Source organism: Condylura cristata, unplaced genomic scaffold, assembly GCF_000260355.1.
Source record: "Condylura cristata isolate star-nosed mole 26May11 unplaced genomic scaffold, ConCri1.0 scaffold00025, whole genome shotgun sequence".
Taxonomy (NCBI): domain Eukaryota; kingdom Metazoa; phylum Chordata; class Mammalia; order Eulipotyphla; family Talpidae; genus Condylura; species Condylura cristata.
Genome location: NW_004567126.1, coordinates 28,215,473 through 28,226,864, shown reverse-complemented (window position 1 = coordinate 28,226,864; position 11,392 = coordinate 28,215,473). Strand labels below are relative to the sequence as shown.

The 11,392-nt window shown below is 58.7% G+C and overlaps 1 protein-coding gene across 2 annotated transcripts in view; it reads right to left on the bottom strand.

Moving 5' to 3' along the window:
* Window positions 1-378: 378 nt before the first annotated feature.
* The window catches only part of PLIN3 (perilipin 3), a 16,459-nt gene continuing 5,445 nt past the window's right edge, over window positions 379-11,392 (bottom strand). For both annotated transcript variants that reach the window (XM_004689326.2, XM_012729502.1), the window contains exons 3-8: window positions 10,492-10,690; window positions 10,222-10,304; window positions 7,604-7,901; window positions 3,543-3,742; window positions 2,431-2,556; window positions 379-1,163 (exon numbers count right to left, since the gene is read on the bottom strand). In XM_004689326.2, coding sequence (XP_004689383.1) covers window positions 819-1,163; window positions 2,431-2,556; window positions 3,543-3,742; window positions 7,604-7,901; window positions 10,222-10,304; window positions 10,492-10,690 — 1,251 coding nt within the window. In that variant the 3' untranslated portion in view covers window positions 379-818. The remainder of the gene's footprint in view (window positions 1,164-2,430; window positions 2,557-3,542; window positions 3,743-7,603; window positions 7,902-10,221; window positions 10,305-10,491; window positions 10,691-11,392) is intronic.

Below are 11,392 nucleotides of genomic sequence, written 5' to 3'. Positions count from 1 at the left end.
AACCGTAGGCACCAGGGGCAGAGTGGCCATGTCTCTGAAGGGACGGCTGCCACTCGCCGTCCTGTCCTGCGCGCTGAGACAGCCAGCACGGGCGAGCGGCCGTCTCCCGCCTCTGCCGAGACCCACAGGCGAGGCCTGGGACCCAGGCAGGAAGGAAAGGCCCCTTGTGCTCCGCTCTTCTCTGCGACGTCCAGGACCAAATTCCTTGGCGGCCACGCGAGTGCAGAGCGCACAGCTGACCATCAAAATGGGCCCCCGACACGCCTCAGGCCTACCGGTCTGCCCCTGCCCAGTCCCAGCAGCTGAGAAAGCCGCACAGACAATTGTTCAGCTGCTGAGACACACACACACACACACACACACAAAGCTGTACTTGGCTGCAGGTAAAATTTATTAAGGCAGCAATGAAGCACCAAGGCCCCCAAGGGGCGCCAGGCGGGTCCCAGAGAGCGGCCCCTTCAGCCGAAGTCACCCCAGCCCCTGTCCCCCGCAGGCCTCAGGTCCAGGTTGGCTCCTGAAGGCTAGCCCTCGAGCCCACGTGTGGAAAGGCAGAGGGACAGAGAAGACTAGATCTGATTTCAAGAAAAGCACTTGGGAAGTTTTCGAGACATTTTTCAAAGCGCCCTAGTGACCGCAGGGCTCGGCTCAGCACGCACGTCCTCTCAGCGCGGAGAGGTGAGGGACGGGTCAGCTTTGAGGACCTTGGGTTCCCCAGGTGAGACAGACCAGGAGAAGTGGTTAGAAACGTCTGCCCCCAGGGAGACGCCGGACAGCGTGTGGCCACGCTGGCAGGCCCGGGACCCCGAGTTCCCTGCCTGCTACTTCTTCTCCTCAGGGGCTTTCTCAGTAACTCCAGGGGCAAAGGGCCCCACCAGCCACGTGACAGGGGTGTTCTGGGCCACATATTCCACCATGTGGTCAAGGGCCTCCCGGGCCTTGGCCACCTGCTCCCGGCTCTGCATCAGGATGCTGCCGGACAGGTCCTGGAAGGAGTGGATGCCGGAGAAGGTGGCCTGCAGGTCCTCCACCTGGCGGCGCGCCTGCTGGGCCTGGTCCCTCACGTGGGCGGGCAGCCCCTGGATGCTGGAGCCCAGCGAGGCGCAGGTGGCCTGCAGCTGCTGGGCGACGTCACGGACCATGGCCAGCGCGTGGGACTCCACCTGCTGAGGGAGGCGGGGGCCACTCGTTGTGGGTGAGCTGGGTCCGTTTGGAAAGCAAACGGGGGACCGTCCCACCGACCTTCGGGAGAACCTTCCTGTGGGTGACACGGCCGGGGAGGTCAGCCTGCAGCACCGCGCTGTGTGTGAGACCCACTACAGGCAACGTGAAGAAAGGCGGAGACTTTTCTCCCACGGTGCAAGCCGCTGAGCCTCACCGGCCGTCAGGGAAAGGCAAACCCACAGGAGCCAGCACTGTCCCCGCTCCCACAGCTGGACTCAAACCAGCCAACACAGAGCCGAGCGAGTGGGCAGAAGCAGACCCCCCTCGCTGCTGCTGCCGCTGCAGCCCCGCGGGGAGACCCCGTCCGGCAGCTCCTCCGAGCATCCGTGCAGTCACCCCATGGCCCGTCAGGTGGGCGGCACTCGGCATGAAGGGCGGGCAGCGCCTTAAGGCAGGTCATGGAGGCGAGACTGGAGAAAGCACTCCAGGCAGGCGGGGTCACGGAACGAGGGGAGTCAGCGTCCCCGCGAGGAGGGACCTGAGTGGACCTGAGTGCACGAGGCTCAGGGAGAGAAGCCAGACACGCGAGGCCACGTGGCGCGTGCACTGACTGGCCGGGACAGGCAGAGCCACAGACGGGAAGCAGACTGAGGTCCCCCGGGCTGGGCAGTGATGGCTGGTGAGGGTGGGGTCTCCCCTTGGGGTGATGCAACGTTTGAAATTTGGCTACAGTGTTCTGTGAACATTCATGTGTCAGTTCAGCTTATGCCTGTTCACAGCCCTCTGAGGCTCCTGGATTTCATTTACAGTCGGGGAAACTGGGGCCCCAGGAGGATGACTGAGATGCTGGTGTAAAGACCTAGGGTCAGGGAGAGGGTGCGAGTTAGGTAAGGCGGTGGTTCAGTGGAAGCGCCACGGTGGTGGCACAGGTGGCAAAGGCGGATGCCGGGACAGGTCGGAGCTGCCGGGAAGGGCAGTCACAGCTGTCCCTGGGAGCCAGGCGGGCGCGCACGCAGGGACTTGTCGCATGTGGGTGACGGAGGCAAAGGAGAGACAGCCACAGCGCCTAGCAGGCTGGGACGGCTACGCCTTCCAGGCCAGCGCAACACCCACGTCCAAAAGGGGAAAGCAAGTCGGGCTTCCTGGAGGGGGCGTCCTGGCGTCCTAAAGGCAGCTTATGGGCAGCAAGACTGGAGAAAGCACTCCAGGCAGGCGGGGTCACTGAACGAGGGGAGTCAGGGCCCCAGCACCCCCCCACTCCCCAGGTACCTCTGGCCTGGCTGCGGCCTTCTCCGTGCCCGGAAGCTCCTTCTGGCTCCAGCTCAGCCACATCTGATATAGCTTCTCCTGGCCCTCCGTCAGCTTCTGGTCGACGCCCTGCTTGACGGTTTCCATCTAGGGAAAGACGGGGCACTGAGCGAGAACCAAGCTGCCTGGGCATCTGACCAAAGCCAAATGAGCGCCTGGTGCCCTCCCCACCCCGAGGGAGGGGAGGGGGGCAGTGTTTAGTGGGACAGGGTTTCCGTTAGGGGGGATGAGAAAGCCCTGGAGATGAGGGGGATAGTTGTAGTTAATGCCACTGAGTTATACACTTAAACATGGTTAGGGCAGTGCATCTGATCTCCCGTGGCGATCTCCTGTGGCTTGAAATTGTTAAAAAAAAAAAAATGTGATACAATAGAAGGAGACAGTACTAAGAAGGAAGCTAAACAAAGAAGGAAAACTAAAGTTAACTTTTTAGAGGACAGGAAATATTCCCTCTCTTGATGTTGGGGTGTTACCTGTCTATGGTCACAGCCTCCGGCCCCAGCACACTTTCAAATGGGTAGTTTTCATCGAGTGTAAATGATCTCCCAATAAAAGTGACTGTAAATGAAGACGCAAGCGCTTCTCCACTTGAGCCCTGTGTGCTGTGCAGGGCCACGGGATGACCACGGAAAGAGCCCAAGCCAGTCCGTGCGGGAGGAGCGGGCAGCGGGGCCCAGCCCCCAGCCCCCAGCCGGACGTCTCCTCCCCCGAGGCCTACGCTGGAGCCCACCGCCGGGGCCTCGGAGTGTCGCTGTACTGGGAGGGGTCTTAAGGAGGTGACTGAGTTAGACTGGGGCGCTGGGCTGGGCACTAACCCCATCTGGTCAGTCTCCCCCTAAGAGATGAGGCCACAGACAGGTGTGGGGGACACAGGGAGAAGGCCGTCGCCCCTGCCCTGGCCAGGGGAGAGGCGTCAGGAGAGGCCAACCCACCCGCTGACACCGTCACCTTGGCCTCAGGCCCAGGCACAAGGAGACCGCAGGTTCCTGAGGCCCAGCGGCCCCGAGCCCGTCCGGGGAAGTAGCCCGAGGCAGGGGTGGTCACGGTGAAGCTGTGACCCCACGGCCGCTCACCAGGCTGAGCGCCTGCGTCAGCTGCGCCAGGGCCTCCTGCGCCCTCTGCCGCGTGTGCTGCAGCTTCCCCAGGGAATGCTCGTAGGCCCGTTGGCGCAGGCGCTCTGACAGGGAGCCCAGACGCACGAAGTAGCTCTGCTCCTGCCGCTGCTGCTGCACCGTGGCCATGTCGAAGCCCTCCAGGGACGTGGCGAGGCGGGCTGCGGGAGGAAAGCGGGCGTGAGGGCCGAGGCCGGGCGCCGGGCCTGCGGTCTGGGGGCGCGTCTGGGGCCTGCAGGCGTGAGGCCTGGGAGAAAAGGCTGCCTGGCCTTGCTTTCCCCCTTCTGAAAATGGGCGTAAGAGGAGCCGAGCCTTTCGAAACTGGGGCTCAGATGGCTGAGTGACTTGCCCAGGGTCACAAGTCAGGATTTGCAGCCAGACCACAGACCCAGGCGGGTCCTGACCTTGAGACTCAGAGGAGAAGTCTGGATCACACAGAATCATTGTAACCAGCGGAGAAGGGAAAGTCGGGACGACGGGGCCCAGGAAAGTGCTCGGACAGTTACGAGGCCGCAGGACAGAAAACTCCCGCCCCAACGATTTTATCCTGCTCCCTTTAAACACAAGTTGGCAGCAACAGGCTTAGCTCTGCAAGCAACCTGCTCCGGGTTTGATAGTGCACAGGGACCACAAACAGCACCCCTGGCTGAAATGTCACTGGCTTTAGAAAGCTGTAGCAGGCAGTCACGTCCAGTCACCCTACTGTCTGGGCTCTCCTGTGACATCTGCAGGGGTGCACAGCTGTGGCAGGGGCCGTGGGACCCAGGCAGCCAAGAATATTTCCTAGCCAGCATTGAGAAAATCTTTGCCGATGTGGTACATAGACACAATGGAATGTTACTCGGCAACCAAAAGAAAGAAGCACGTGTCTTTTGCAGCAACTTGGATGGAGCTGGAGATCATGCTTAGTGAGATAAGCCAGAAAGAGAAAGAAAAATACTGGATGGTTTCGCTCATAGCAGGGTGGAGTGGGGAATGAGATCGAAAACGAGGGAGGGGGGGGGGGGGGGGGGGGGGGTAGGAGTGCACGGGACTATGGTGATGGCACACGGGTGACTCCATGATGGGAAACCCGCGGGGATGACAATTGAGATTTTTAAAAAAATGTACAAAATGATGTAAAAATAAACTACTATATTATTAAAAAAAAAAAAAAGAAAAAGAAAATCTTTGCCGAGCCTCCCTGGTGGCGCAGGGGTTAAAGACAGTGTAAGAAAGCTATAGCCTGCAGCTGTTTTCCACCCTCCCTCTGGCCAGGGAGGGACCCCCAGGGCGCAGCAGACCTCTCCAGACACTCCCTGCTGCTCCCCTCAGCAGTGTACTTGTGGATCTGCCTGTTCTGCTCCCCACTCTGCGTCTGGTGAATCCTCTCACCACCCCCCCACACACACACCTCTGGCCTGCACCCCAGTTCCTATATGCACAAATAAATGAATCTTTCAAACAAAAACCTTTGCCAACACTTTGGCTTCCCCTTTTTGTACCACGGCCCACGTCTGAGCGGTCCGAAGCGTGATGTTTGGACAGCCTTGTTCTGGAAAAGGTGTCCAAAGGAGCTTTAGTTATTTTTATTATCTATTTGTAGTAGACACTGCAGCCTTCTGTAATAAAGTTTGCTTTTTAAACAAATCTGGAAAGTTGATTTCAAAGGGATCAGACAGTACAGGGAATGCAAGCACATGCCCGAGACAGCCTGAGATAGCCGGGGCGGCTGGGCCCGTTCTGCTGGTCAGTGAGCTCCCCGCTTTAGTCACGTATCTGCACATCTCCCCAGGTCAAACACCGCTCCAGGACGAGACAGTGGTGAGCAAAGTGACAAAGTCCTTCATCTGGTCTTCGGCATTCGCTTGACCAAAACAAATGTTTGATCAGGGGAATGCAGCTGTTTTCACAAACATTACACAATTCTGGGGCTTCAGGGAGTGGTGGACTTGTCCTGCATGGAGCCAGCAGTCAGTTTTGGGGGCTCTGCAGGGGACACCACACCACACGGTGACTGTGGTGCAGAAGCAGCCATAAGCAAGCAGCGCTCCGTACGTGAGCGGGTGTGGCTGTGTGTGGACTGCACAAACTCACTATTACACACAAACTCACTATGCAAAATCTCACTGTTAACCTCTGGAGCGGCTGGATCGCTCCCCTATACATAAATAAATAATGCCAAAAAAAAAAAAAAAAAGAAAGAAAGAAAGCGGAAGTGAGACATTTATCCGCCACACTCAAAGCTGCAGAAAACTTTCTCCGGGGAAGTTTTCCAGCTAATACAGAAAGAAATGATCCTCAGCACTTTGTGCCAAGAAATGAGAGGGACTCACGATCACACCGCTCCCCAAAGGACCCACTAGATCCCACATAGAGGAAGTTCTGAAACAGGCAAGCGGAGTTCTCACCCATGGGGGTGGGATGGGGTGGCGGGGGGACATCTGTGGGGACATCAGAGGTGCTCCAGGAACGAGGGAGGGGACGGGGGGGGGGGGGAAGCTGCTTCACGACCCTCCCCCACAGTGCCTGGGACCCTCTAGGGAACACGGGGCCCACTGAACAGCAACAGTGCCGCTGTGGGGAGCCTTCATCTGGTGTTTCCAGCCTTTTCCTGCTGTCCCAAATGTTTGGTTCACATCAACCAACTCTGCGCCCCACGGAGAAGTGTGGTGCCGTGACCCTCGGGCTGCTGGCGGCTGCCAGCCCAGCGCAAGGCCCACGGCTGGAGGGCCGCTGCACCGACGCCCAGGCCCGCCAGGCCCGCCGAGGACACGCTGACCACGGAGGCTGGCTGCTTTTGCCTCGAAACCGGCTGTCTACTTCTCCCCGTTCCTGCTGCTCCCTGCCCCATCCCCTTGCTTACTTGGACCACAGGAGCCCCTCCACCATGGTCCCCCTGCCCACATTCACGATCACCCAAGTCTGTGCCGCCCAGGCAGCCGCCAGAGAGCTGCGAGTCGGGTCCTGTCCCTCTGCTGCCCACAGGCGCCCGGCTTGCCCATTTCCGGGGGTGACGCTCACATCACCATCCAGCCTCACCCCCTCCCTCCTCAGGCCTCCGTGGCACCGCTGCTCCCACACACAGCCAGCCCCACACAGCCAGCCCGCCAGCCTGCTGCAGCTCTGTTTCCAGGCCTTTCTTCACCCTCACTTCTGCACGACTCTGCCCCTCCTCCCTCCATTGGTGTTCCAGTCACCCTCACCTCAGAAACATCTACCCAGGACTCCCCTCAAATTCTCTCCTGCATCCTGACGTCCATATATTTTAGTCTGAGTTCTGTGAGCGCCTCTGAATGAACAAATAGGTTTCTGGGGGTGAGGGGTATGGAGGCAGTTGAGTGATTTTATGCAAGAATGTGAGCACCTGCTGAGAGCCGGCCCTCTCCAGACACAGGGACACAGCGGTGACACTTTGTGCAGTCAGTGATGAGTGCGAAGAGGAGAGAGACGGCGAGAGTGGTGGGGGTTTCAGCACACAGTATGGATGTACACACAGACAACAGAGGCTGAAACTTAGAGAACAAAGGGAGCAGAAGGGAGGAAGCCCCTCTGGGGTCTAGGAGAAAAATGTTCCTGGCAGAGGGCCCAGCTAGTGCAAAGGTCCTGGGGCAGAAGCATGGTCAAGGGTCTGCAAGGGAGGCAGTGAGGCTGCATGAATGAGGGGAGTCCCACACTCCACACTTTAGGAGGCTCTCCTGAAAGACCTGGGCTTTTACAAGGGTGTAGGGGGGCCCTGGGAGGCTGTGGGGGTGGGGGAGACCCTGACTCAGGAGCTCACAGGTGCCCTCTGGTGGCTGTTGCGGGGAGGACAGACTGTGAAGGAGTGAACTCAGATGTTCCCAGGTGCCCTCTAATGGCATCTGTGGGGAGGACAGACACAGGGGACCCCGGGGAGGACAGAGAACTGATCCCTGTGGGCCAGATGCCAGGAGAGGAGACAGGCACAAGGTGGCAGCCAGTGACAGATTCCAGGTGGCCAGTGAGACAGCCCCCAAGTTGGAAAGGGTGGAGATGGGCCCAGGCCCGTGGGCCGCACTCACCCAGCTCGGCGTCCGTCATGGGCAGGTGGTTGTCCACCCACGTCTCAGACTTGCCCAGAACAGTGTCCACTCCGCTCAGCACCATCTGGCCCATGCGGGAGCCCATGACAGAGTGGACACCACTGGTCACCACGGACTTGGTCATATCCACACCACTCTGCACAGTGCTCCGTGTCACGTCCATCGCTTCTGTCATGCGGGTGGCCACAGTGTCCTTGGCGCCGGACACCGTGCTGGACACTGCTTCTCGGGCCCCCAACACCTTGGATGACACAAGCTCCTTGGTGTCTGCCAGGACCTGCAGGAAGGGGCAGCTTCAGCATCTCCACCCGCCCTCTGCACCTGGGTACCCCACCCTTGCACCCCTTTCTCCAGGGCAGATAAGAGAGGGATTCCAGCTCCAGAGTGACCCCAAAGGATCAAGGTCAAGTCTGGTGTCTCAGTTAAGACCAAAGCTGATGGGCTGGGTCAGACTGGTTCGAGTCTTCCAGCTGCATGTCTCGGGCCACCAGGTCACCCCCACCCTGTGCCTTCAGCTCTTTGTCCCGTGGGCTAAGCCACACTGAAGCCCCAAGTCCAGGAGGATAGAATGAAACTTCATTTGGAGATGAGGTCTCTCCAGGGGCAATTCAGGTTCAACGAGGCCGGACTAGTCCAGTGTGACTGGTGTCCTGATAAGAGGTGAGGACGCAGGCAGGCAGGGACAGCCAAGAGCGGACACGGGAAGTCGCCACCCACCAGCGAAGGGGAGGCCTCTGCCAGTCCCGCCCAGGCCCCGACCGTGGACTCTCAGCCACTAGAACGGTAAGAGCTGCCTGGGCCATGGTGTGTGGCCCTGTGTCACAACAGCCAAGGTGACTAAGACAGTGTAGGACACTGAATCATCATGACGGCAGAGAGTAACCTGGGAGCTCATTAATAATTAAGTCAATGGGAACAATGGTTTCCAGCAAGGCGTGGATGGGGTTCCCCCAGAATACTTGGCAATGGCGGGAGGCATTTCTGTCACTGGGGGTGCTCTTGGCTTTGAGTGGGTGGGGCCAGGAACAGTGCCAGGATGCACCCCCACCCCAAGGAACTGGGTTCAAATCCTGCTCCACTCTTCCTGGCTGAGGCTGTCTCTGCATCAATAGGACACAGCCCGGGGGGTCATGCCTTAACAGGGCCACCCTGGCTGGTGGCCTCAGCGGAAAACCTGAGAGAACGGGAGCGGCCGCTGCCCTCTCCCATTCCCCACCCAGGGACGCGAGTAGGGTATCTGAGCATGGCCGTCTGTCTCACCCGGCCGACTCAGGGGGCGCGTGTGTTAAGCACCCACTGTGTGCCAGGCTGCATGAGGGGGGCCAGACAGAGCACAGAGCAGAGTCTGTGCCCCCACCCCAGTGGGGTGGCCGCTGTCTGCGGTGCTCCTCAAAAGCCAGCGCGGCTTGTACGCCATGTCCGCTGCAGGTCACTCAGTGGCCAGAGGTCCCTGCGTCACACGGCCCAGGTGTCCGTGATGAATAAGCAGAAAGTGGCCCGTCCAGACACCAGGACAATATTCAGCCTTAAAAGGGAGGGAAATGCTGACGGAGCTGCGTTGTGCACGGCCCTGGAGCACGGGTGCTCGGAGCGAAGCAGACAGGAGGCTGCACGGTGTGCGCCCACTGAGGAGAGGTGTCCAAACGGCAGAGCCCCAGGGACACAAGGGGGCGAGCGGTGTCAGGGCTAGGGTATTCGAGGGTGAGAAGGAGCATAACAGCTCCTTTTGGGGTGATGAGATGTTCTAAGGTTGATGTTGGTGATTGTGCAATCTGAATACACGAAAGCACTGAACTGCTGACCTTAACGTCTGTGAGTCATAGCTCAGCAAGGCTACTGGGCAAAACATGGCGTTGGGCATTAGGACCCTGACAGCACGCTGTCTAACCCGGGACACACTGCACATTTAGCTACTTCTTTTCAAATAATTCAAGTTAGCTCTTTCAAATCATCAAAATTAGTAACTGAGTGTCTTGGTCACAAGCCACCTCCAAAAGGCATAGTAGCCACGTGTGGTTTCCATCGGGGAGGATGTCCAGAAGAACATGGGCACCAGAGGAAGTCCTCCTGAAAGGGCCGAGCTGGAGACCTCTTCCAGTGAGAAGGGCGCGCGAAGGGAAGCCTCCGAAGAGGTGAGGCCAAAGCAGGCCTGAAAGACGGGCTCCCCACGCAGGACCCACCCGTGCAAAGGTCCTGGGGTAGGACCGTTCATTATCTTTGCTTCTAGACTTCCTGGAATGAAAGTCCCACAAGGGCAAGGACTCTGCTTTTGTCTCTGTGACTGCTGCTTATGAACAGAGGACAGAGGCCAGCGTGGCGGGAGTGGACAATCAAGGCAGAGAGCTTTGGCTTTTGCTCTGGGCAAGGCAGGAACACAGGAGGTTTGCAACTGATCTGGTTGGCACTTGGGCCATTCACAGGGCTGCCCAGGTGGGAGTAGGTTTGGGGAGGGTGAGGACAGACAGGGAAGGTGGGGACAGACAGACAGGGTCAGAGAGGATGTTGTCACACTCGCCCACTAGAGTGAAGATAGACCAGGAGGGTCCAGCTCAGAGGAGCCCCCCACCCCAGGGCTCCTACCTGGCACTGTCAGTTACCTTCTCTGGATGCTGCTGCAGGATGGGCAGATTCTCTTCCAGCTTGTCCAGCCCCCTGTGGGCATAGCCACTGGCTGATGTAACTGCAGGAGACGGGCAAGACAGGAACTGGCCATCGCTGCCCCGTATGCCACTGGCCATCGCTGCCCGTATGCACCCCTGCCCAAGAGCATCCCTCGGGGAAAGGCAGCTGGTATTGGTTTGGGAGAACAGGCCAGGGGCTGGGGTTGGGGCAGACCCCCGAAACAGTCACAGGAGTTCTTTACTCACTCTGAGGTTCCAGCTTGGAGAGGATGGGCTGCGCCCCACTGACAGCAGCTGCTGTGAGCGTCTTCACCCCTTTCTCTGCCACATCACAGACAGTCTTGACGTGGGGGTAGCTCTCCTTGGTGGAGGTGTATGCCGCGGACACCATGTTGCAGGTGGAACTAATCAGGGGCATGCTGGCCACACGGTCCACGACGCTGGGCTGCAGGGAGAAGCAGCTCAGGCATGGGGCAGAAACTCGGGGTGCACCACGGTTTTGATCCCTTTCCAGAACTGAGAGACAGCTCAGCTCACTCTGCTCTGCACCCACACAATTGCACAAGTTAGGAACTGCAAGTTTGGCCACATGCTTCCTGCAATTCATTGGTTTTGCGCAGCCACAGAGCAGTGGGCAGTGGCAAGGGCCCCCCTCAGCCCCGCCCCTCCCCCACTGTGTCATCCCCACCCCCCACCACCCCAGGGCTCAAACCGGGGCAGCACTCTAGAGCCAGCAGCCCACATCTGGCCACCACCTAACTGTTTCTATCCTTATTTGCCCTAACAGCTTGGAGATACAGTTCATGCCTCCAAAATGGCATCATTTTAAAGGGCATAGTTCCAAAAAGAAAAAATTGGGAAAAGACAGAAAAAAGTTTGAAATGACAAAAATGAGAAAACGAAAACGCCTCCCATTTTAGAAAAGAAAAATCTATTTAAAAAATGGAATCGCAGTCAAGTGTGTCAGGGTGTGACCCGACCTCACTTACTCCCCGGGGCAGACGTTGTTCTGTTGTTTCCCACATGGAAGGCTGTGGCAGCCCCACAGCCGCAAGCGGGTGGCGCCCTCTCCCTGACAGGAGGTGCCCCCTCCACGTCTCCGTGTCACTTTGACTGGGGTGCATTCGCCTTTTTAGACGTAGGCTAT